Source organism: Ambystoma mexicanum, chromosome 5p, assembly GCF_040938575.1.
Source record: "Ambystoma mexicanum isolate Mex_15411 chromosome 5p, UKY_AmexF1_1, whole genome shotgun sequence".
Taxonomy (NCBI): domain Eukaryota; kingdom Metazoa; phylum Chordata; class Amphibia; order Caudata; family Ambystomatidae; genus Ambystoma; species Ambystoma mexicanum.
The window spans coordinates 30237674-30263141 of NC_090930.1; the positions used below are offsets into that span (position 1 = coordinate 30237674).

At 50.6% G+C, this 25468-nt stretch overlaps 1 protein-coding gene across 5 annotated transcripts in view; it reads left to right on the forward strand.

The window, feature by feature from the left end:
* The window catches only part of ZMYM3 (zinc finger MYM-type containing 3), a 1331158-nt gene that overhangs the window by 981261 nt on the left and 324429 nt on the right, over positions 1-25468 (forward strand). For 4 of the 5 annotated variants that reach the window (XM_069612373.1, XM_069612372.1, XM_069612371.1 and 1 more), the window contains exons 18-19: positions 7848-7994; positions 8301-8407. In XM_069612373.1, coding sequence (XP_069468474.1) covers positions 7848-7994; positions 8301-8407 — 254 coding nt within the window. The remainder of the gene's footprint in view (positions 1-7847; positions 7995-8300; positions 8408-25468) is intronic. The other variant, XM_069612375.1, reaches the window with a different exon arrangement.

Below are 25468 nucleotides of genomic sequence, written 5' to 3' on the forward strand. Positions count from 1 at the left end.
CCCCCAGATTTTCCATCTGCAGCCTATATAGAGAGGATGTTATGCCCCTAACCCCAGTTGAGTTAGTTATGAAGTGGATTTCGGGTGAATCTGGGGGTTCATCGGGGTAGGTGGGCCACATGACTCGGAATGCCGCCCTGAGTCTGTAGTATTGCAGTAGTTCTAGAGCCGTACCAGAGTGCTCGGGCCGCCACGTCTGTGGGGTGATAAATTTCCCGTCAGGGTATAGATTGGTCAGCGCCCGGTAGCCCATGTTGTGCCAGTGTTACATAAGGAGTTTGTCATGAGTGGGGCTAAGGCCTGGGAACTGCCATATAGGCAGCCATTTGTAATATGGATGGTGGCCTGTGCGAGGCTGCAAGAGCCGTTTCCATGCCATGGTTGTTGCTGCCACAGGATCTGCCGGGGCGTCGGCGCAAAATGCGTGGTGAAGAACAAGAGATAAGGTGTTGACTCCTTCGGTAGCCAGTTTCTCGAGCTCAACATGCGGGGGAGGGTCAGTGTGAGTATACCAGTGCGTGGCATGTTGAGCCTGGGCGGCTATCCAGTATCGAGCGAGGTCGGGGGGGGCCGTGAAGCCCCTTTCTCGTATGGAAGAACCATATGTTGTCACTTTTTACGAACCGCAACGGAGTGCCAGAGAAATTGGGCACACGTAGCATGTAGGTCCTTAAAGTACAGTTTCCCAGGCCAGATCGGGACATTTACGAAGACGTAAAGCAGCTTAGGGACAATTATCATTTTAATCGGAGACAGCCTGCCCGATAAAGAGAGTGGGAGATTACACCATTTCGATATGCGGGCCTCGACCAGCTGCATCGCGGCCGTATAATTGTCAGCCAATAGCGAGGGTTTAGAGAGGGATACCTGAACCCCAAGATATCGAATTCCATCAGGGGACCAGCGAAGGGGGAATTCACATGCTGGTTGGGAGGTTGCCTTAGCAAGTGGGAATATTTCAGATTAGGTATAGTTTATGGTAAAGCCCGAGAATGTGCCGATTTTGGTGATATCGCAAATGATTGAGTCTAGATGGGCTACGGGGTCTCTGACATAGAGAAGTACGTTGTCGGCATATAATGAAATTATCTCCGGTGTCGCGCAAGCGGATGCCCTTACGGGTATGCCTGTCTCTGACGTCAGCCATGGGTTCGATGATGAGCGCAAACAGTATTGGGGAGAACGGGCAGCCCTGGCGAGTTCCTCTGTGGAGCAGGAAGGAGGAGGAGACCTGGGACTTGATAAGGACTTTGGCCATTGGGTTTGTATCCAATAATTTAATATGACAACATACGGGGACAGATCCCCATTTTTTGTAGTACGGCCCACATGTATTGCCATGATACCATGTCGAATGCCTTTTGGGCATCGAGGGTAACCGCTACGGCACTGGCATTGGGATCGATTCTGGCCAGGACGTTGAATAACCTACGAATGTTGAGGGCTGTTGAGCGTCCAGGGACGAATCCGCTCTGGTCTGGATGGACTAAGTGGGACATTATGGGAAGAGACCGATTTGCGATGATCTTGGCAACGATTTTAGTGTGTGTTTATCGGGGATAGGGGTCTGTAGGACCCGCATTCATCTGGAGGCTTGCCCGACTTGGGGAGTATGGTTATGATGGCCTCTCGCAGGGAGAGCGGTAGGACGGACAGGTTGAGTGACTCGTCCCAAACCTCTAGTAGTCTGGGTGCGAGGATGGCGACGTGTTCTCAGTAAAATTCGGAGGTGAGCCCATCCGGGCCGGGTGCCTTACCCTTTTGACGAGATCACTGAGGCCATCTCGAATCTCCCAGAGTAAATGGGGTGTCCAATTGATCCCTGGTGGCACGGGAGAGGAGGGTCATGGGAATTTGGTCCAGGAGGAGGTTGGTGTCCTGTAAGCTGTGTTCTTGCTGGGAAGCATACAAGTCTGTGTAGAATGTAGTGAATGTCTCGAATGTACTGGTTGGAACAATGCCGGACACCGTTTGCATCAACGATGCAGTCTATGCGAGTTCTACCCCACTCCGCCCGCACTAGTTTGGACAGCGTTCTCCCCGGTCTGTCACCCTGCCGTATTTCCGCGCCGCCACTGGGCAGGCATAATATTGTATGTCCCTTTTGGACGTGAGTCTCAAAGGTCTCCAGCCCAAACCTTATCTGTGCCAGTATAGTCGGGGACGGGGTAGTGGCATAGTCATCCTCGAGTTTATTAAGGCTTGCCTCGGATCGCTGCAAGCTGTTCTTAATGTCCTTGAGGACCCCGGCCTACCTGGAGATGCACATCCCTCTTATGTAAACCTTAAACGCCTCCCACCGGACCCCATCGGACGTGTCCTGCCTTTTGTTGCAATCAAAGTAAGTGTTGATGTCTGCCAGGATTTCAGCTTTGAAAACTATATCTTTCAGCGCCTCCAACATGAAGCGCCAGGCGGAGCGGGGACATGGGACTCGTCCCAGCTAGTGTTGTAATGTTACCGGGGAGTGATCTGAGAGTGTACGTGGCAATATCTGTGTCCATGGCCCTCCCCACCATTTCGCCTGATAAGAAAAGGAGGTCTATTCTTGACAGGCTATCATGTACAGACAAGTAAAAGGTGTACTCTCTTGCGTGCGGGTGTAGAATTCTCCAGACATCTTTAAGGCCTAGTGTGGCAGCATGTTCCTGTAATCTGCTGGCCGCACGAGACGTGGCTCTGCGGGCGGAACCCGACCTATCGAGGTTGCCATCCAAAATGAGATTCATGTCTCCACCCCCCCATATAATATGGAGATGACTTCGCCAAAGAAATTTGGGGCGTATGTGTTCACGAGGAGGCATTCCACAATAAGTAGTAGGCAATGGAGTATTACATATCTGCCCTCCGGGTCGATGTGGCTGGTGCGCAATGAGAACTGGACTGGCTTGTGGACTAGGGTGAGCACTCCCCTGGATTGAGTTGAATATTTCGTGTAATATCTTTTTGAGCTCCAGGTGCGTTGCCAGGCGCCCCAGGGCGTGCGTCTCTTGGAGGAGAAGTACCTTAACTCCGTGTCTCTGGGCATGGGAAGTTATCCTACGGGCCTTCGTGAAGTTACTCAACCCCCGGACATTCCATGTCATAAAGTTAAGCAGCATTTGCCATGTTAAGGAACATCCCTACAACGATATTTGATGCCATTCAGAACCATGTGCGCAGCAACAGTAGAGCCGCACTGAGTTGTGACCATGTCCCCGGTTCTCATGGCTTTTCCATTAAACCATCCCACAACTGTACCCCCCCCCTCACTGCCCACCCCCAACTTGCAGTGCAGATTCCCCCACCCCACACCCAGGCGCCGCTGAATGAGCCAATGCTCCTGCAGAAGCGGGGGTCGGCGGGTGGTACCCAACGTGGATAAGCCTCTTTTGTGGCCCAACAGCAGCAGCAACCAACTAAAAAAGAACATTGCAACTGCAGTGAGGTGCACTGTTGCCGTGTGGTCAGCATCTTAAACATAGAGTAGGACAGCGGAAGCTGTCCAGCACAGGTTTCTGCTGTAATGACTGGTCCCAAGGCCTGCGCGGTAGTCAAAGTAGGATGAGGATGGAGGAGTGATTGGGGGTGCCACGGTCGGCTCCAGGTGTTGGAGAGGAAGGATACTATGAGTCGCTAGTTCAGGAGCAGAGCCAGTAGCTAGACCGCTTGTGGCAGGGAGCCATGTTTGCTGAATCAACAGAGCAACATTACCATCAGCACATTGAATGTCACGGATCGTTTGACAGGTTGGGCATTATCGGTTGTGGTAATATGTGACTATCCATTGTTTGCTCGGTCCCCCTCCGGCTCATGGAGTGGAATTTGCAACTCAATAAACCTCACTGCCTCATCAGGAACAGTGAAGAAGTACAATTTGCCGTTGTGCGTGATCTTGAGTTGTGCCGGGAACAAGATGACATAGGGGACGTTGCGCTCCCTGAGCAATTTCTTGATGCCAATGAATTGACGCCTCCCTTGCTGCACTCCTGCAGAGAAATCCAGGAAAATCCTAATGGTGTGGGCCTCCAGGTGCAAGTCACCCTTCTCGCGTGCCAAGCGAAGGATGTCACGGTAGTTAAGTATTCTGGCAATGATGGGCCTCGGAATGTTGCCTGGCTTGGGGCGCGGTGACAGAGCGCGGTGAGCACGTTCAACCGTGAAGTACGGTGAGAGGGCTGGATTTCCCAGGAGGTCTCTGAGTAGGCCTTCAACAGCGTCTTCCATGCGCCCTTTGAGGGCGTTCTCGGGAACACCAATAATGCGCAAGTTATTCCTGCGGGAGCGCGACTCCAAATCCTCACATTTTGCCTTCACATTTTTCATATCACGTGATAGAGATGCAACCGTATCTTGAAGCGTGTGTATTTCGTCTTCATTTGTGGAGATTCTGCTCTCAGCTTCTGTAATCCTGGCTCCCGTCTGGTCCATCCGCGTTCTGAGCGAGGCAACGTTGGCGTTAATGTCATCCAATTTCTCATGGAAGGCGGCAAAGTTTTTTGCCATTGATTCCATTAATGTGGTGAGGTCAGGCATCAGCGCGCCAGGATGGGGATCAGTCTCATGTTCCTGCTGTGGTCCGCCTCGGCCCTCGGGACAGCCTTGGCAAACTTATCCATAGCTCCCCCCTTGGCAACACCTCTGGATCTATTCGACATATCTGGATTAGGATTGAATGTGGAGGTTGCCTGTGGGTAGAGTCCGTGAGAGTGGGCAGGCAGTGAGGGTTCCAAGCAATGAGTCGGTCACTAATCAATAGCGCAGTGTAGGCCAGGGAGATGGGTAGCAGCAGCGGCTCAGGAGCGAGGGCCTCAGATGGATAAACACCCGGTGTCTAGGCGGAGGCAATTGTCTCCCGTTAGGCAGGAGCACTGAGTTGGTGAGGCCGGGGTGGATATGGCGCAGGGGGCCAGGCAGTGACAGCAGTCAGGGAGATACAACCACGGATTGCTGTGCTCGGCCGATGAGCCTAGAGTCCAAGTAGAAGCAGCTGTACTTTGTCGGGTGGGGGCAATGAGTTGACGGGGCTGCCACAGCTATTGCGCAGCAATCTGAGCCCATGTAGGGTTTAGGACGTGGCCCATTGATGTCTGCTTTCTCCGATGGTGAGTTGGAGTAGAAGATGGGAGGGGGGCGGGGAAGGGCACAGTGCCCTCTCCCCAAGGAAGCCACCCGCCGGTGGGCCAGTCCTAACATCCCGCAACCCCAGTCCACTCCAGCAAAAAGGGGGGGGAGGGCCAGTGCAGTTTAGGGTTCCAGTATCGATAGGAGGCGGGTATATGGTGTCCAGACTCCCCGATGGGCTCCACAGGGGTGTGCAGTCAGGGTATGGAGTCCCTCTCCCAGGTGGAGTGGGAGGATCGGGACGCCAGGAGCAGCAAGCCGAGGAGATGAGAGCCAGCCCCGGAGCACCGCCAACACCACAGCACGGCCCCCCTCACCTGGGCGCAGCAGGCCAGGCCGCGGGTCGCCGACTCCTGGGGGCAGCCAGGCTCCAGCACCGCCACCTCCGCCGCAGCGAGGTGGGTGCTCCAATGCGGATAGCAGAGAGGAGAGCCGGGGGCGCGCTCCAGCACAGGCCCCCGCGGAGGCCGCCCATGCGACAGCGCCACCGGAGGAGGGCTGGCTCAGCCGTCGGCAGGGCTCCGCCTCAGATCAGCCGCAGGTCGGGCAGCGGGTGCACCCAGAAGGGGGACAGGGCACACGGGCACCGCACCCCGCGGTTGCCGCACGCCGCAGTGGGAAGCAGGCAGGGAGAAGAAGGCGGGGGAGCCAGCCGCGCGCGGTGGCCCCGACAGGCCAACAGCCAGCTGGTACGAAGTCCCGTTCACAGGTTTCCCGACACCGTTTCAGGCCGGGACCGCAGGAGAGCAGGCAGGATGGATACAGCAAAGGCTCCACAGAGTTTTAGGCTGTACAGATGAAAAGAACCGCAGTTGAGGGCGGATTACGGCAGACGCCACACGGAGCTCCGAAACTAAGCAGCCATCTTGGGCTGCTCAACAGCGCCACCCAACTTTTTTTCCATTCTAATAGAAAGTAGATATAAGCTTATTTTACTCACCTGTAAATTGTCTGTGCCTCTTTCCGAAAAGTAATGCTGCTGGCAACTATTTCTTTCAAAGAATAGTTTAGGTTTCCCAACTGGGTCTTGCTTCCCCTGGCCTACTATTAGCCTGTCCAGAATAAGTCTGCATTGGGTCCTACGTACCTAAAATAACATTGGGTCATTCAGTAAAGTTTAACACTGTTTTTGTTTTCCCTGGTGTTTTAGACACACACAACTGTCTGATGTGTATCTTCCTTTAAGTTGTAGCTAGATCCTTTAAGACGTGCATAGGTTTTACTTACCTTGAGTTAGCTGTTTGCCATCCTGAAATAAATTACAAGAGTTAGTGCTTATCTCAATCTGTCTTTTACTGATCTGAAAGGACCGGTAACAGAATATTGCATTCTTTAGGTTTTACTCATCTTGTATAACTGTGTATTATCACAAAAGTAGTCATAAGTTTTTACTAGAACTAGATTAAGTGTTCCACTATTCACAAAACTTATATTGTCGAGGTGGTTTACTCTGTGATTTCTACTACCCTTATATTACTGGATGTAATCTAAAAAGTAACTATTGGTTTGACGTCCCTAGATCTCCGGTTAGGTGTTTGAAATTAGATGATATGCTTTGGTTTGTGCACCCTCAAGCATAGTGTTGTGTAATGAGTTTATTATCTGATATGGCACTTTTTCCCCCCAGATTTATCTCCTGCTTGTATTTATACAAATAATTTATTTTTACAATACATAGTGTTTCAGTGATTCTTTGGACCATTTGTATTACAATTTCTTCGTACTGATTCTACAGCCCTCTCTCTCTCTCTCCTAAGATGAGCCTGGCTGCTCTTTCTATGCTACCCTGAACTCAGGTGGTACAGCCTTATACTAAGAGTTAGTGGAGTCTTGTACTGCCTTATTTGAATGGTTTTACTAAGCCCCTAGTTGGACTTCAAAAAACTGTCGTTACAGGTGCCTTTTTTTGTAATGTGGCTCATTATTGTGATCGCTGTGTTCATCTAATTTGACAATGCGTTAACATTACTGCTCTGACCCTCTGCAATTAGTTGCATTATGCTCTAGCCTAGCACCGTTAAACGATATTGCTATGATACCTAGCTCGGTCTCCAGTGGTGCTTCGAGTTCTTAAATGTACATTCATTTCACAAGCTTGTGAAGTAGCATTGCACCATTCTTTTTATGCTGTTCTAATTCATACTAGACCCATGTTACACTATCAATACTTGTGCCCTCCGGGATGAGTCGCTACAGGCATTGCCTAGTGCATGCAAGCTTTGCCAGACACGTCCTGTTCTCTGCTTGCTATAGGATGCATGTCTTGAGTAGTTTCTTGCTTGTGCTGGTTCATGCATGCAGTTCATTGGCTGCCAGAAAGTTTGGGCTGCTTTGACATGCATGACCGTATTGGCTTAGCGTTACAAGCCAACATAATGCTAAGTTGATAAACTCAGTGCCAATGTGCTTTATAGACTGGTGACCCCTACCCTAAATTTTGAAGAGCAGAATTTCCATCCAGATACGCTTAGGTTGGAATTCAGGACATCAGTGTCCGACCAGTAATCCATAATATACCATGTCTGCCATAACTCCTACTACCCAGGGACATGGACCTAGTGGGATGTTGTCATTAAAATTGAAGAGAAGGAGTGATGTTGGAAGTGGGCAGTTGGGGCACACAAGCTGGCTTGAGACCGTGCCAGGATCTTGCTAGAAGGCATGAGTTAACAGACTTTTTTGCAATGGGTGTGCCTTGCCCAATGCCTCTTGAGGACACCTGACCAGAAGCTTTGTATCCACAGACCTGGCCAGTGATCAGAGTGGCGAGGGGCTACTTGAGGACTGTGACCTGTTTGGGCCAGCGAGGGACGATGTGCTAGCCATGGCTGTCAAGATGGCCAATGTCTTGGAGGAGCCAGGGCAGGATCTGGAGGCTGACTTCCCTAAGAGTGAGTACCTTCATGCCTAGCACCATGGGGAATCTTCACCTCAAACCTTGCCCTCCACCTCATTAACCACTAGTGTTCCAGCATTGCTGGAGACTAGTGACTGCTCATGCTGGCATATCATTGTGGAAAAACGGAAAGAGAAAGGTAGTTGCTCCTAGCGTAGATTTCTCATTAGCTGAATGTTCGGGTGGGGCGTTCGATTACTTATTTTGAGGTTGGGTGCTGCCACACCCTCCAGTGGGTGGCTACTCAGGCTTTGTGTTAAGAGGCACACTGGATCAATCTTTCCTTTTTTCTTTCTCCCAGACTCCCTTGATATAAATCCCAATGTGGATTTCCTCTTCGACTGCAGTTTGGTGGGTCCAGAAGATGTTTCTGCTGCTGAGCAGGAAACGCCTAAAGTCCATCGAAAGGTGAGTCCTCAATTGGCTGTTGTTTTAATGAGCACTTTAGCCTTGCTTTTGGTGTTAAGCAGCCGAGTCCTTCCGTGCTTGTCCATTTATGTTGCACTTTAGAGGACATTAAAAGGATGCATTTCAAAGTATTAAATAAGTTTCTAGGCCATCCTTGAACCCTCTGTTCCTATGTATTCTGTTGATGTGTTTGAACTTGCCTAGCGTGTCCTTACCAGTTTACTTTCTACATGGTTAGCACATCATTGCTGGTGTCCAGCAAACCCACATAGTACATTGTTAGGATGTTTTTCTGTTAGTCCTCTGAGAGCTCATGTAGACCAACTGTTGGCATGAATTTTCAGAACCTGCACTGTGGGAGGGTTCTGAAAGGCCACCCGAGCTCATAAGAGATTTCCAGCTTTGTGTGAAATTCTCTCCACCTGTGAGCCATCCAGCACTTTTTTTGCTGGACTCTTGGATTTTTCCATAGTACACATTATTTTACTCTGACCTTGGAAACCCTTTTTACCTCTTTGGTATTTCTTGGTGGAGTCATTCTTTCCTCCAATTTTAAAGGCCCCTGCAATGTATTAAGCAGCACACAGCATTTGCTGTGCAGTGTTGCTGGAGGCTCCAAGAGCTTCCCTGTGATCGTTTGCCCTTTACTTGGCAAACTCTTAAAAGTTACCAAGGCAGCTGGACACTTTTTATCCTACCTGTGTCTTATTTGGCCAGATCAGTGTTCGGAAAGGTTCCCTCTTTACTACACCTTGCCTTCCATATCTATGGCCCCCTCCTCCCGGTTCTACTTCCAATCAACAGGTACCCGTTTCAAATTTTCTATACCCCTCAAGGGTTTTCGTTGAGTTTTGCTTCTTGGAGGATTCCAGAAGATCTTTGATGCCTACCCCGCGTGGACATGGCCCAGGACAAAGTAAACACAATGCCCGGATCCAAGCTGCTCAGGAGCTGCCCTGGATGCGGATTACAAAATGTCTTCAAGGAAGAGGAGCACCCTCGGTGCCTCTACTGCCTTCACAACGACAAATCGCTCGTGGAGAAGGACTGTGCATTTTGTAAGAATATGTCCGAACGGACAATGAAGGATCATCGTTCTTGACTCACCAACTGGCTGGAGGGGAAGAGCCCAGCAGCAGGTGAGAAGAAGTCAGAGCGGTCTTCTAAGACCTTTGAGGGCGCTCCGGCGACGGGGGCAGGCACCGGGAGCGCCGAGGGGTCGGGCTCTTTGGCTGCCAGGCAGGGCGCGATGTCACCGACGCCATCAACCACGAGCCAACGCTCTGGCTCATTGATAAGGAATTCGGAGAACCCAGGTATGCTTCAGGAGAAGACCTGGTCGATCCCGATGGCGGCGACCCTCCCCCCAAGGTGAAGGCCTCAGGCGCGCCCAAAGTCGCAAAGCCCTGATTCACCCGGCTAAGGCCTCGATCGTGGGAGTCGTGGCGGCCCTGGTGAAGCCTGCGGAGGCTATCCCAGTGGAGACTACCTCCGGGCCTAGAGTTTCCCTGCCACCACGGAGGGAATCCTCTTTTCAGCCTATAGATAAGAACCCTGTAAAACCCCGGGCGGAGGGGGGGCCACGGTAGCCATTACGGACACAGATACCACCTCTGAAGATGAGCTGGCTGGCGTCGCAAAGATCCTGGACAAGAAGTTCGAGGAGGTCTGGTCCTATGGGAGGGATCCCAACGAGGTGGACGAAGAAAGCGATGGTGGTGCCGACAAGGAGCCGCAGGCCATGGAGGAGACTGAGGATCCTACTCCCCAACCGTCATTTCGGTCGCAACTGGTGCCTGTGCCACAAGACAACTCTGGAGCAATCTTGATGGCTATTCAGGCCTTCTGTACAGAGATGAGGACGAGGTTGCCCTTACCCCCAGCGGACGATCCAGCAGAGCCCACCGAGCAAGTGGAGGCAAATCCATCCCCCTCCTCCTTTCCAGCCTTCTTAAACTTCACCTCCTTCCCCTCCACCGAGGGATGAGACGGGGATGGATGACGACGGTGGTGACGGAATGGACCACCCGCTCGGGCTTATCCCCCCCCCCCTGCCCCCCCCCCCCCAGATGAAATTGGCTCCTTCCACGCCATGATCACCAGGGCAAATTAGCTCTTCCAGCTCTGCCCCGAAGAACAGAAGGAGGGTTTCCTGTACCAACGTCGGGAGTCCAAGAGGAAGACTGTCCACGCAGACCCGTTACTGGACGACATCTGGAAGAGTGGGCTGGCGCTCCTGAAGAACCCGTCCATTGCTCCTGCTAAGAGACCAGTACGAGAAGAAGTACTGGGTCCCGGACTCCGCCCCTATGTGCCTCAGGGTACAGCCGTCCCCGGATCCAGTGGGCTCTGCAGCGGCCAAGAAGAAAGCGACAGGGGCGACGACTTCAACGTCCCTGTCGGATGGCAAGGGGAAGAAGCTGGACGCCATGGGACAAGGGGTCATCTTGTCGTCGGCGACTACTATTAAAGCGGCCATCGCGATTGTGGCACGCTACGACAGGTAGCTGTGGTTCAAGATCGCTCCCCTGCTGGACTTCCTCCCGGACAACAAGAGGGCTGAGGCCCTGGAAATCCTACAGGGAGGCGAAGTTGCTTCTGACCACAGCTTTCGTCAGATGGTCCAACAGCGTTTGCCTTCGCCGGCACGGTTTTCTCAGGGCCACCGACTTCCGCCAGGACGTGCAGACCAGGGTTCTGGACATGACCTTCGACAAACAACCTGTTCGGCAAGAAAGTGAACGAGTCACTGCAGGCCATGAAGGCAGACACTGAGACGGCTCGGGCCTTGGGTGTTCTTCAACGGCTGTCCTTTCGGAACTCTGGAGGCAAACAAGGTGCCTCCAAAGGATTCAGCGGTGATTCCTCATACCGCCAAGCAGCCCGCTCCTCGTCACAGGAAGCCTACAGAGGACACGGCAAGACAGGAGGTTTGCGTCTTCGCCGCCAAGGTGGCAAGGCGAAACAGGACTGAAGCGGCCGTGGCGTTGGGCGCTCCACTCGAGCACCCCAGTGGGAGGCCGGCTGGCGAAATTCGTCTCCGTGTGGGAGTCCATCTCCGACCGGTGGGTGCTGGATGCCCTGGCCCGCGGGCTCACTCTGGAATTTCAGAGAAGGTGCCCCCGTATACCACCCGTTGCCAGGAAGGAAAACCAAGTCCCACAAATACTTCTGGAGGTACGAGCGATGGTAAGAAAGGGAGCCATAGAACTTGTCCCAAAAAGGCTCTGGGGCTCCGGAGTGTACTTGCGGTACTTTCTCGTCCGGAAGAAGACCGGCGGTTGGTGACCCATCCGGGACCATCGTTGTCTAAACAAGTACATCAAATCTCAAAAATTCTGGCTCGTCAACCTCCAGCACACGCTGGGACAGGTGGAGAAAGGCAATTTTCTTTCGTCGCTGGACTTGGAGGATTGCTTCTTCCACATCCCCATTCTAAAGGGACATCGCAAATTCCTACGATTCGTGGTCCAGGGGCGGCACTATCAGTTCAAGGCCCTTCCCTTCGGATTGAAGTCGGCACCCAGGGTGTTCACCAAGTGCCTAGCACCAGTGGCCACATCTAACCCTACCTGGACGATTGCTTCATCCAAGCAAAGTCAAGGGAACTCGCCGTCGATCACACAGCGAAGACCGTCCAACTGCTCACGGATCTGGGATTCTCGATCAACTTTGCGAAATCCCACTTGGTACCGTCGCAAGTTGCTCCTGGGAGCCAGACTTGACAGTGGCGCGATTGGCTTCACCGTCGGAGAAAAGGACGAAGGCCATCCTGGTCAAGGTACAACAGCTGTTGACTATAGACGCAGCCAGGTTGAAGTCCATCAAGTACCTACTCGGCATGATGTCCTCGTGCATCTACCTCATGCGCCTATGCAGGCTGCGGATGCGACCACTGCAAGAGTTCCTCGACGCCCGTTGGATGCAAGCGGCGGGCAGTTTCGAAGACAGGATCTCACTCAACGAGACATTCCGCCAAGCGATCCGGTGGTGGGGCACCCACACACATCTTGCGGCGGGCATGGATTTCCAGACTCCGGCACATCAGGAAACTGTGACGACGGACGCCTACCTGGAGGGATGGGGAGCGCACACCGAAAATCTCCACGCAAGAGGCCTTTGGCTCCCGGAGGAGAGGTCACTACACATCAATGTCCTGGAGCTCTGAGCTGTGTTCTGGGCCCTCAGGTCGTTCCCTCCCTCAAGGGCAAGGTGGCGAGGGTCTTCACCGACAACACCACCACGATGTTCTACATCCGGAAGCAGGGGGGCACCAGATCCCCAGCCATATCCAAGGAAGCGCAGGATCTCGGGCACTGGGCCATCACCCAAGGGATGTTTCTGGTACCCTTCCATCTGGCAGGGATAAAGAACACCATCTCCGACTCACTCAGCAGGGAGCTGCGCTCGAGCCACGAGTGGGAGCTGCGGCAGGATCAAGTGGATCTCCAATTCCGACGATGGGGCAATCCCCAGATCGACCTATTCGCAATGGCAACAAACACCAAGTGCCGGAGGTTCAGCAGCGGGTTTACCCAACCGGGGAGCATGGGCGATGCCTTCTCATTACCCTGGGACGGCCTGTTCCTGTATGCTTTCCCACTGTTGCCGTTGCTACTGCGACTCATCAGCCAACTCAGACGGTCCCGGTGCAGGATAATCCTCATTGCACCGGTGTGGCCGAGGCAGATTTGGTTCCCAGACCTTCTGGACATTTCAGCACCCCCAGTCAAACTGCCGACGGGCACGGATCTTCTCGCCAGAGAAGGGGGCGCCATCCTCCATCACAACCCGGGGTTGCTGAACATGCAGGCCTGGCTCCTGCAGCACTAGAGTTCGGAGGGTACGACATCCCGGCGGACTGCAAGGAGGTGCATGCAAAGGCCAGGGCGTCCTCGACTCTCGTGCTATGGACACAAATGGAAGAGGTTCTCTGACTGGTGCAGCGCACAGAAGATTAACTGTCTGCGGATTACGGCCCCTCAAGTGCTGCAGTACTTTCTGTCGCTGGCCAAGGTGGGAATGGCTCATGCCTCCAAGATCCATCTGGTGGCTATCTCTCGCTTCAACCGAACTCTGGGGCGATCATCTCTGTGGTCCCATCGCCTGGTGAAGGAGTTCATGAAAGGACTGTTCCGATCGTTCCTGCCGGTGAAGGCCCCGGCGTGGGAACTCAACGTGGTGCTGACCAGGCTCATGAGGCCGCCATTTGAGCTGTTGCATTCGGCACCGTTGAAGTTCCCGTCGTGGAAAACAGTGTTTCTTGTGGCCATCACCTGTGCACGACGAGTGGGAGAGGTCCAGGCCCTTTCCTGTAAATCTCCATACCTGACATTCCACGAGATGAGGGTGGTGCTGAGGACGCACCCCTTCATGCCCAAGGTGCCGTCAGACTTACATCTCAACAAGCCCTTGGCGTTACCGGTTTTCTTCCCTTCGCCGGTGGAGAGGACTTTGCACTCGCTAGATGTGGCTAGAGCACTGAAATTCTACGTGGACCGCACGAAGAGCCTGAGGAAGACATCATAGCTGTTTGTTAACTTTGGACCTGTGAAGCAAGGGAAGGCCCTCTCGAAGGCTTCCATTTCCAGATGGCTCTCCAGCTGCATTATGCACTGTCACTGCTTGTCAAACCAACCTTTGCCCGGCCATCCGAGAGCCCATTCGACCAGAGCGATTGCTGCTACCACGGCGCTCCTGTCTGGTGTGCCCCTGCTGGACATCTGCAGGACTGCTACGTGGAGGTCGACGCACACCTTCACGAGATTCTACTGCGTCGACCGGGATTCCAGGGAGGAGTCCAGAGTCAGCCAGGCAGTGCTGCGCAACATGTTCGCCTGAAGGTGGGCCTGGTGAAGGGGTAAGAAATGCTTAATGTTAAGTTGATGAAATGCTTAATGTTGAGCCTTGCCACCTCCCGTGGTTGTGCATGTGTACTGCTATTTATTATTTATTCATGAGCATGTGAATACATGCCAGACCCATGCTGGAGAAGGAAAAAGTTACTTACCTGTAACTGTTGTCCTCCAGCATGGGTCTGACATGGATTCACATGTGAACCCTCCTTCCTACCCCTCTGCGGCTCTTCTCTTGGTCCTACTGCCACTTTACATGCTACCAAATCTTAATATGGCTGCCAGAGTAGGGGCTTAGGTAGAGGGCAGTCATTGGCTGGGGGCAGTATGACCCAGAGTCCAGTGATTGGTTATTAGGAGAAAGACGGTTCAGAAACGAAACAAACTGATTTTTTCTTTACCGAGGATTCCCTGCCTGACGACGGGGAATATTCATGAGCATGTGAATCCATGCCAGACCCATACTGGAGAACAACAGTTACAGGTAAGTAACTTGTTCCTCATTATACAAAGCATCTTACAATGGGGTACACTTTTTGGTTTGCCATAGACTAACACTTGGAGGATTTTTGGTCACTCTAGGTGTGATAAATGAACAAGCTGGTGGCAGCAGTGACTTTTTACCATTTATTTAGTGTATTTTGTTTTAGGCTTACTGTGTTTACCGCGTTTGGCTACTAAATATGGTTATTGGTCAAACATGGCCATGCCACAACATTTTTTGCTTATCCTTTGGCCATCTTCTCTTTTAGCAGTCTGCCTGACCTCTTCGGCCAGGAAAACCTTTATACGGACTTCCAGTGCCTGTGAAAGCAGAGGCTTTTTGAGGACTACTTGAGGGCTTTGTGTTTTTGCTGGCAGGAAGTGAACTGGGGCTGTCTGGTCTCGATCCACAAACTGGTGCCAGTGTGCAAGTGTTATGCATGAGTTTTGCCACCAGTGGTCCTGATTGGACCACTGTTGGTGTGTGTGTGGCAGATCTGTCATTGGCTCATGGGAGCTGCTGCTCTTACCTGGCTTTGGGGATAAGAGGACCCCGGATGCCACTCTGGAGAGTTCAAGGAATAAACTGAAGGAGCCATGACTCCTGTCCAAGACTTGCGAATAGACTGTTGACCCTTCGGAAGAAGGCTTGGTGACCAACTTCAAATGATGCCCTGGTAGAGGCCTGTCCTATGCCAGATCTCCAGCAATCCTGCGCAGGATCTCCAACCCTTGGAATTGAGGTAACATCCATTCTCGTGGTCAGCTTGAAGTCCTACAAAGGGGAGCCTTCCACCCTAGGACCGCCCTGTGGCTGACCAACTCTGAGTTTGGGCTACAGTGCTGCAGACGTTGCCATTCTGAGTTGAGGCCTAGTGTTAGGGAGAATTCTCAAAATGTGCTAATTCCTCCCTAACTTACAGACCCCCAGCTCTTTTGTTAAACCATGGGGCTTTGGACTTTTGAATATCTGTTTGGTTTCTGTTTATTTTCTTTATGTAGTTTTAGATAACTCCATAGGCATCATCTTTTCATGTTACACAGCACCATCAGTGCAGTGACACAGGGATGTCTTTTAGACTACCAAAAGGTTTAAATACCTTCTCTGGGATAAACTGTTTCCCAGAGAATGTTCAGTTAAATTGACTTTACTAGTGTTTTTAAATTCCTAGACCCAGCACACACTATCTTCCTATAGAGTGCTGGAGGGGTTACCTAGTATCCCCTGAGTCTAGAACTTCATGTAGCAGTCACATGCCACACTTTTCTATCGAAATGGCTGGTGGCAGTGGTTTTACAACGAACTACCATGATTTTTCCTGACCTTGAACACCGGTAGCCAAAAAATCGCGGGAGCCATGTTTTTCAAGATGGTGCCTTAAGCCCCTTTGTTTAAACAGGTCCCGTCGTCTTTTTTCGCCATTTCTTTTTGGAAAGGTCCTTCTAGTGTTTGTCTCTGTGCGCCAAACTAGGTTTGGTCCCTTTGTTTCTATGCCTTTGGCGGACTTCAGGACTGAAGACCACCTCTGGCGCCTGAGTGTCTGTGGTGGGCAGGAAGTGAGGGAGGTGCCTGAAACTCCTTGTGCTTAGTCTCCTAGGAGACCCAAATGCACTCTGCAGTGATAGGCTGGCCGACTATCCGGCAAGGATAGCTACCCTGCTGGGTGAGTGGCAGCTAGGCTGGAATGAAAGGGAGAAAACTGTTTAAAAGGGAAGTCTCTTGGACTGGAAAGCAGTCGACTACTGGAACAAAAGAACCGAAGAAGAGCTGGAAGTGGATGGCTTCTGCAACTCCTGGACCGTTGGTTTGCCCGGTTAAGCCCTGCTGTAGGTCTGAATTGCCAATTTCACCTCGACAGAGGTCCCTTGAAGGACGACTTCTTCCTTTGAGTTGGTGGGACCAATCAATTCGTAAGCCACCTGGATACCGTTCTCTGTGCTGGTTCGGATTAACCAGGGGGAAGGAAACCAGTTTATGGTCTGTATCAACAGCTACTCGAACTGAAGTACATTTTGTTAGCGTTTTCCGACTATCCCGTGCAGTGCAGGAGTCCCCCGACGTCCTCTCTTGTCCCCTCGACTGAGGCTCAGGAACAGTGAGATTTGCAGGAACTGCCAGGAACCAACATATTCAGCTGCATCTTTTGCTTCATACTAAGGTACTGTGCCAACCTCTCTGAGAGCAGGCTTCTCTCGCTGGGAAAGTTCATGGAACTTTCCCAACTTGCAGGCATAATCAGCTTGTGACCCAACATGATTCTTTTTCGTACAAACTACTTCTGAGAACTTTGGCAAAGACTGTACCGTTTACTTCAAGAACTGCTCTTTCCGATCCAAGACACTAGTCCATTGACTTTGGCCTAGGCCTATTGAACCGAATGGAGTCCTCTAGTGAACTATAACTATTTGCACTGCCTAAAAGTATTTGTGATCTATTCTGCTAACCTGTGCCTTTTTACTCCCATTGAAAGTAACTGAAATGCCATTTTCCTCCTATTTCAGGGGAGCCTAATTTGTTCAACTTATTGGTTTGCTATTGTGTTTATTTATAATAATAATTTGCCTCCTCCTAGTGAATGTTTTCAAAATGTTTGTGTAATAAATTAATAAGTGTTTTACCAAGAAACCTTTAGTGCAAGTGTCTATTTGAACCAATGTGATTGTCAGACCTCTGTGTAACCTCTTGTACTGCTCTTATTCCCTCTTGAGGTGAGTCTGGCTGCTCAGCTCGCTACCACAAACTGTGTAGTATAGACTCATACCAAAGATTGGTTTTTGCTTACACTTGTAGTCCTAATTGTATGTGGTGCTCCCAGAGGGTACTGCATGCAATTCTGCCTAACTCACATCAACGTGTTGGAGCTGCGGACAGTATTTTGGACCCTCAAGTCCTTCCTTCGTTCCCTCAAGGGCAAAGTGGTATGGGTCTTCACGGACAACACCACCACTATGTTCTACATCAGAAAGCATGGGGGGAACCAGATCCCCGGCGCTCTCCAAACATGCGCAGGACCTTTGGCACTGGGCCTTAGCCAAGGGGATGTTCCTCATCCCGTTTTATCTAGCAGGAGTGAAGAACACCATCGCCGGCTCTCAGCAGGGAGCTGCACTCTTGCCACGAGAGGGAACTTCGGCAGGGCCAACTGGATCACCTGTTCCGCAGATAGGGCAATCCCCAGATTGATCTGTTTGCGACGCCGATAAACACCAAGTGCCGGAGGTTCACCAGCAGGTTTCCCCAGCCTTGGAGAATGGTGGACGCATTCTCATTCCCCTGGGACAGCCTGTTTCTGTATGCATTCCCTCCGTTGCTTCTTCAATTTGTCAATCAACTTGGACGGTCCCGGTGCAGGATGATCCTCGTCGCACTGGCGTGGCCAAGACAGATACAGTACCTGAACCTTTTGTATATGTCGGCGTCCCCACCAGTGAAGCTTCCGGCGGACGCAAATCTTCTCGCCAGGGAAGGAGGCACAATTCTGCACCACGACCCAGGATCGCTGAACCTGAAGGCCTGGCTCCTGCAGCACTAGAGTTTGGGGGCTTCAATCTCCCAGTGGATTGTAAGGAGGTGCTTGCCAAGGCCAGAGCTTCATCTACACTCAAATGCTACGGGCACAAGTGGAAGAGGTTTGCCATTTGGTGCCGTAATCAGAAGATCGACTCTCTGCGAGTCACTGCTCCGCAGGTGCTTCTGTATTTGTTGTCATTGGCTAAGGCAGGACTTGCCCATGCTTCCATCAAGGTTCATCTGGTGGCTTTCTCCCTCTACACCAGATCTCCTGGGCGATCATCCTTATGGTAGCATCGTTTGGTCAAGGAGTTCGTTAAAGGGCTATTTTGCTTGTTCCCGCCGGTGAACGCTCCGGTCCCGGCGTGCGCGCTCAATGTGGTGCTTACTAGGCTCATGGGTCCACAGTTCGAGCCTATGCATTCGCTGCCACTGAAATTGTCATGGAAAACAGCGTTTTTATGGCCATCACCTCCGCACGAGTGGGAGAGATCCAGGCCCTCTCTTGTAAACAACCTTACTTGACATTCCACGAGATGAGGGTGGTGCTACGGACGCACTCCTCATTCATGCTCAAGGTGCCGTAGGACTTTCATCTAAATGAGCCCTTGGTGTTACCTGTATTCTTCCCGACTCCTTCGTCGCCGGGTGAGAGGACTTTGTACTCGCTGGATGTGGCTATAGCGCTAAAGTTCTATGTGGACCGCACAGAGTTTCCAGAAGACGTCGCAACTGTTTGTGAGCTTTGTCCCTGTGAACCATCGGAAGGCCATGTGTCTCCCACAAGAACATCCCGAGGCTAATTGTAGAGCTTGTAGGCATTTCAAGGCCAAGACACTAAAGTACCGCTTGACGAAGCGCTGGGCCCACTACGCCAGGCAGCTAGAGGCCATGGACGCAGTGGGTTCCTTCAGCGATGGCAGCGACGCTGCCTTATTTGGCTGTGGGGGCACAGGGGTGTCATTAGGCACCCACGCGTAAGCCCCCGACCTCGGAGGACTGACCAGCGGTTGTTATGGGGACAACACCCGGTGGCACGAGCGCAACACACACCTCTTCCACCAAACACATTAACCCCAGCCAAGATTTGAAACGTATGTCTAGCGCTCAGCAAAAGAAGGCATCACGAGAGCGGTCTGCTGATTCGGTGTCCCCTGGGCGTTCCAGGTCACGTTCGTCTCAAAACGCACAGCAACCGTCCACGGTTGCAAAGAGTGCCACATTACCAAAAGTCATTGATGCCCGATCGTCAGAGGACGAATCCGACCTCTTCCCCCAGGTAGCACGTTCAACGTCTGCTTCCGAGATTCAACGTTCATCTTCCAAGGCTCCCGAATCTCATGACGCTACCTCCGAATCCTGTCGCCAAGCATAGAAACATTCAGAAAACCCTAAAGGTTCAGGAAAACATTCCTCTAGTCATGGGAGTGGGGGAAAAAACATTAAAACCCTCAGAACATCAGGTTCACAAGGGAAAAGAAAAAAAATCCAAGGTCCCTAACCATGTCATCAAGGAAAAAACTGTTCCTCTAACTCCCCAGGATATGGGCTGCAAGAAAGGGTCATTCCCAGTTCCAAGCAATGGAACTCCGAGGACATTGATGGGGTAATGAGGAGGATGTCCTTTTTTGTAGATTTCTACGAAAAGGACCCTAATTATTTCCATAGCTTTCAGAGTACACCAGATACCTCTGCCCCTTCGGGATCCAAAGACCCTCAACCCCCTACTAAGAGGCTCCGTTCTGACACTCGAGTTCAGCGTTTGGTTTCAGACCCTTCTATAATTCAGCCTTACGTGACTTATGGGGAAGAGACAGAAATACAGATGCTGGAAGACCAGACAGGGGTTGATTACTATGGGGATGATGAGGAAGAGGAAGGTAAGTCGGAAGCCTACAGTCTTACCTCCCCTATTCCAAAGAATCCCCCAGTGAATGACTCAACCATTGCTGAATGAGGTACCAGCTAAAGCTGCAGCCCGTTTTCAGATGCACACAAGGTGTCCAAGAAGATAGAGATTTTGCAGAAGAAATCCTAGGGGACAGGAAATCCATTGCCCAAGCTATCCCCATATTAAAATCAATTCAGCGCAGAATTGATCCTTCTCTGGTAACCCCTAATCTTACTCGGGCAGTTAATCTAAGAGTAGAAAAACTATTTAGGGCCGCTCCCTCCGATCCCCTATACATAAGGGTTCAGTTAAGGCCCGACTCATTGGTAGTAACAACCACCAGAAAGAGGGCGGACACAATACTAGCTTCTTCAGAAGCACCCCCTGACAAAGAGATCAAGAAAATATATGCTCTGGGGAGGAAGGTGGCATCCACGTCAGCATATCAGGCACGTATTGCCAACAGCACCACTCTGCTAGCAAGCTACAATTGCCACCAATGGGAACAGGTAGCTGCCCCGATAGCCTCTGCACCTGAACCACTAAAGGGCCATTTGGTCCAAATTGCATCAGAGGGAAGATCTGTGTCTGGACGCATCCTTAAGACAAACTTCGATGCAGCAGATAATGCAGGGAGATTAATAGCAGAAGGCACATTAATAAAACTCCATGCTTGGCTAAGACAATCCGGGTTCAAGCCCGAGACCCAAGTCACCCTCATAGACATGCCGGTAGACCAGAACATCCTATTTGGGAAAGCAGTGGAGGAAGCACTTAAGACGGCTAAGGACAAATACGAGACCTTAAAATCCCTCAGCCAGCTGACAAGCCCTCAGGTCAAAGGGGAAATAATAATTTTCGTCGCTTTCACGGCCAAAGCTCCCAGAGGGGTTCCAACTACTATCAGAACCAAGGAACCTCATGGGGCAGCAATCAATCCCAGGCTACTCAGGGTTTCACCAGAGGTCAGGGTAGAGGCAGCCCCGGTAGAGGTGGTATTCCACCCAATAAATAGTGACGTTCCACTCCGGGTCCCTTGCCATGCATCCCCAGTAGGGGGGCGCATTTCCACCTTCACCCACGCATGGGAAGGGATCACTTCGGATAGATGGGTGCGTTCAACAGTGTCCGCAGGATACTGTATAGAGCTACTAGAATGCCCCCGCAACCATTCTCCAAGACAGAAGATACACTCCTAGGAGCACCAAAGAATCCTCCTCTAGGAGATCGCCATTCTTCTTGCAAAGGACGCAATAGAACTCATCACGGGAAACCAGGTAAACAAGGGTATTTATTAACCTACTTCCTTGTGCCAAAAAAAATCCTTCGTCCAGTATTAGACTTCCGCCCTGCAAACAAGTATGTCAAGCCACAAAAATTCTGCATGACAACACTACAGGAGGTAATCCCCCTCCTAAAAAGGGGATTACATGGCAACATTGGATATGAAAGATGCCTATTTTCATATTTCCATGTTCCCAGCGCACAGAAGGTTCTTGTGTTTCAAGATAGACAGCTAGCACTACGAGTTCAAGGTGCTGCCCTTCGGAATAGCCTCGGCTCCAAGGGTATTCACCAAGGTATTGGCAGTGGTCGCGGTGCACCTACGCAGGGAGAATCCCAGTGTACCCTTAACTGGACAACTGGCTCATCACAGGGGAAACGCCCGTAATTTGCAGATTAAACATTCGAAGAACAATCAACCTCCTCTTCCAATTGGGCTTTTCAACCAATGAGAAAAAATCAGGCCTGGTGCCAAGCACCTCAAAACAGTTCCTAGGAGCTGTCCTAAACACCCAAGAGGGGTTGGCCTTTCCATCAGAGGAAATATTCGAAATATATTGCTGCAAATTCCTCTCAGTCCGGTCGCCAACTAAGGGTATGCAAAGCGATGTGTTTGCTAGGCATGATGGCATCTTGCATTTACCTGGTTCCCCACGCGCGCCTGCGCATACGACCCCTGCGGGTGTGGTTGGCTAAACAGTGGTCTCAAGAAATTGGTCAGTGGGACGATCTAGTGGTCTTTTCGCCAACACTAATACAGAGTCTTCGCTGGTGGACAAGAGATAGGACAAGAGAGAGGAAACCCTTTTACGATACAGAGATACAAGCCGTCGTCACAACAGACTCCACCCTTGCAGGGCGGGGAGCTCACTACCTTCACCGCACAGCTCAGGGTCTCTGATCTCACACAGTGGCTCAGAACCACATCAATCTGCTAGAACTTCTGGCAGTCTTCAGAGCCCTTCGGGCATTCAAACCCCTCCTATCCAACCTGTCAGTGCAGATACTAACACACCAAGACGGCGATGTTTTACCTAAACAAACAAGGGGGCACTCGTTCACCAAATCTGTCCAAGCTTGCCCAGAAAATCTGGAAATGGGCTCTCAGACAGAACATTTACCTGTCATCCCAACTTGTTCGAGGGGATCTCAATTCACTAGCAGACACTCTGAGCAGAGATCCCCTCCCAGAGGAACACAAGTGGCGACTACACAAAGGTCGTAGAAGATCTCTTCTCTCAGTGGGGTTTCCCCACTATAGACCTATTCACCACAGGCGAAAACCGACAATGCCCAGAATTCGCATCCAGGTTCCCCCAACCAGACTCCAAGGGAAAACGCTCTATGGATGAATTGGTCAGGGATGTTTGCCTACGCTTTTCTACCAACCCCTCTTGAAGGAAGGTGGTCAACAAGAAACACAGGGAATCGATGACGCTCATCCTAGTTGCTCCTAAGTGGGCGAGACAACCATGGTTCCCACACCTACGCAAACTGGCGGTGTGCGTCACCATCAGACTCCCGTGCTGGTACAACCTACTCTCCGAGCACGAAGGACAAACGGTGCATCCTCAACCCAACTCGATGAACTTGGCAGCATGGCTCCTGAAGTCTTCGACTTCGGCCATCTCAATTTATTCCAGAGATGTATGGATATCTTAAGAGTCAAGAAAATCTAACACAAGGCACTGTTCATTATTTGGTGCCAGAATAAATAAATCAACCCAATTGATTGTACTCCTTCCAACATTGTCACCTATATGCTTCACCTACTGGATGCAGGGTTAGTATTTAATTCACTCACGGTACACCTTGCGACGGTCAGCCTACACCCTCTCCCATAACATTGTGTCATGGTGGAAAGTGCCAATGGTCAAAGCCTTTATTGAAGGGGTAAAGAGGCTCCACCCTCCAATTTCTAACCGACCACCAGGTTGGGACCTTAATGTGGTGCTTGCTAAACTAATGGTACCTCCCTTTGAACCCATGCATACAGCTAGTCTCAAGCACCTGACTTATAAAACTGCCTTCTTAGTAGCCATTACATCCATAAGAAGGGTCCGTGAAATTCAAGCTGTCAGTGCAGGATCCTTTCTTTACTGTTCATAAGGATGGTTTTACGCACTCACCCTAGGTTTTCACCCAAGTTAATTTCAAAATTCCATGTTAACCAGTCCATTTAGCTACCAGCTTTCTTCCAAGAACCCCAAAGCTCTGCTGAGGTGAAACGCCACACACTAGATGTGAGGAGAGCGGTCCTCTACTACGTAGACAAGACCAGACCACTAAGAAAGACAGATCAACTGTTTGTCTCCGTAGCTCTAGGCAGAGAAGGAGATCCCGTCTCTAAAGGTGCCATCTCTAAATGGATAGTCGGATGTAACCAACTGTGCTACTCCCTTTCAGATAAAACACTGCCTTTTACACCAAGGGCCCACTCTGGCTTTCATTGCAAATGTACCCCTTGACACAATTTGCAAAGCATCTACATGGAACTCTATTCACGCCCTTACTCGGCACTACTGCAATGACACTCATTCCAAGATAGATAATCAAGCGGGACAAGCAGTTCTAAGACGTTTTGTTCCCTCATGACCCTTCTCACATCCCACCTCCTTCTTCTAACACTGCTCGCTAATCTATGCACAGCAGTTGATCTAAGCAGATTCCACAAGCCTCAGAAGGGATACATTACTCACCGTAATCGTATTTCTGATGCTTGTATCTGCTTAGATTCACATCCGCCCGCCCTACCTCCCCTTGAGAGAAGGCGCATGGATGCTTGTAGTCTTATCTATCTTATCTGCTTGGATACTCTGTACTCGCCCTACTCCTCATGCTACCTCATGTCAGAAAAAATACAATCTGAGGGTCCTACATGCGTGAGGGATCATGGGTACAGTGGACGTCACACTAGGGATAGTATTACTGGCATGCCCTAGTTCGGCCCTTTTCGAGTTTCGAAAAACAAACTGTAATACTCTGCAGCTTCCATTAGTTGTCGGCCTATGCACAGCATGTGAATCTAAGCAGATGCAAGCATCAGACGTACGATTACGGTGAGTAATGTATCCCAGATATAGATATATCTAGATATAGATATATATCTACAAATATTTATCTATATATAGATATCTCTCGCATGATGTCGTCCACATATTCAAGACAAATGGTTTTGAGGATGATTCTCTTTGACTCTGGATATCAGTTGCTGTAATGTCATCTTTAGACAAGGTATTGCATTTTTTGATGGATTCAAGAGATCTAAGAGCAAGCTCAAAACGTATTTTTGCAACCAGGTAGCTAGGAGGCAGAAATAAAATCTTACGCCACACCAGACCTTCTAAATAGTGCCATAAATCGTTTGGGGTATTCAGCATAGTTTCACAGCCATAGGTTAAAATTGCTGTTACCTTCTGTTTATAGAAATTGTTAATGGGTCTCTGTGAATACGATCCATGTTTCTATGTAAAGCCCTGCCCTGCCGAGCTAAAGAAAGGGCTTTTGATTTCATTTGCTCTACCCATTCGTTTTCAACCTGTGATTGGTTCAGTAGCACACCCAAGTATTTGACTGGATTTGCTAGTTAAAGTTTTATCCCTTGTAGAAAGATTGAAAGACGGGATTGCTTCTTATTTGATAAGTGTGTTAATGACATGATTTGTGTTTTTGATGCATTAAACTGCAGATCTAATGCATACATTTCTACCTGTCTCAATCTTTTTTGTAGCCCGACTTGAGTGCAGTCGAAGATGACCAAGTCATCAGCATACTGCACATATGCAATAGGGTAGTTATTCAACTTCGGAGGATTGGCTAAAATATTTATTTCTACAAAATCCACTGTGTAGAGGTTTAATAGGGTAGCAGCAAGAGGACAGCCTTGTTTAAGTGCATTTCAAATATGAATTTCTTCGGATAGATGTTAGGGAAGATTGTATGCACCCTTTGGGTGCACTACAACAACCCTGCTACAGGTAATGGGAAACTCAACCTTTGGTATAAGTTTGTACTACACAGGTTGGTAGCGTGTTGAG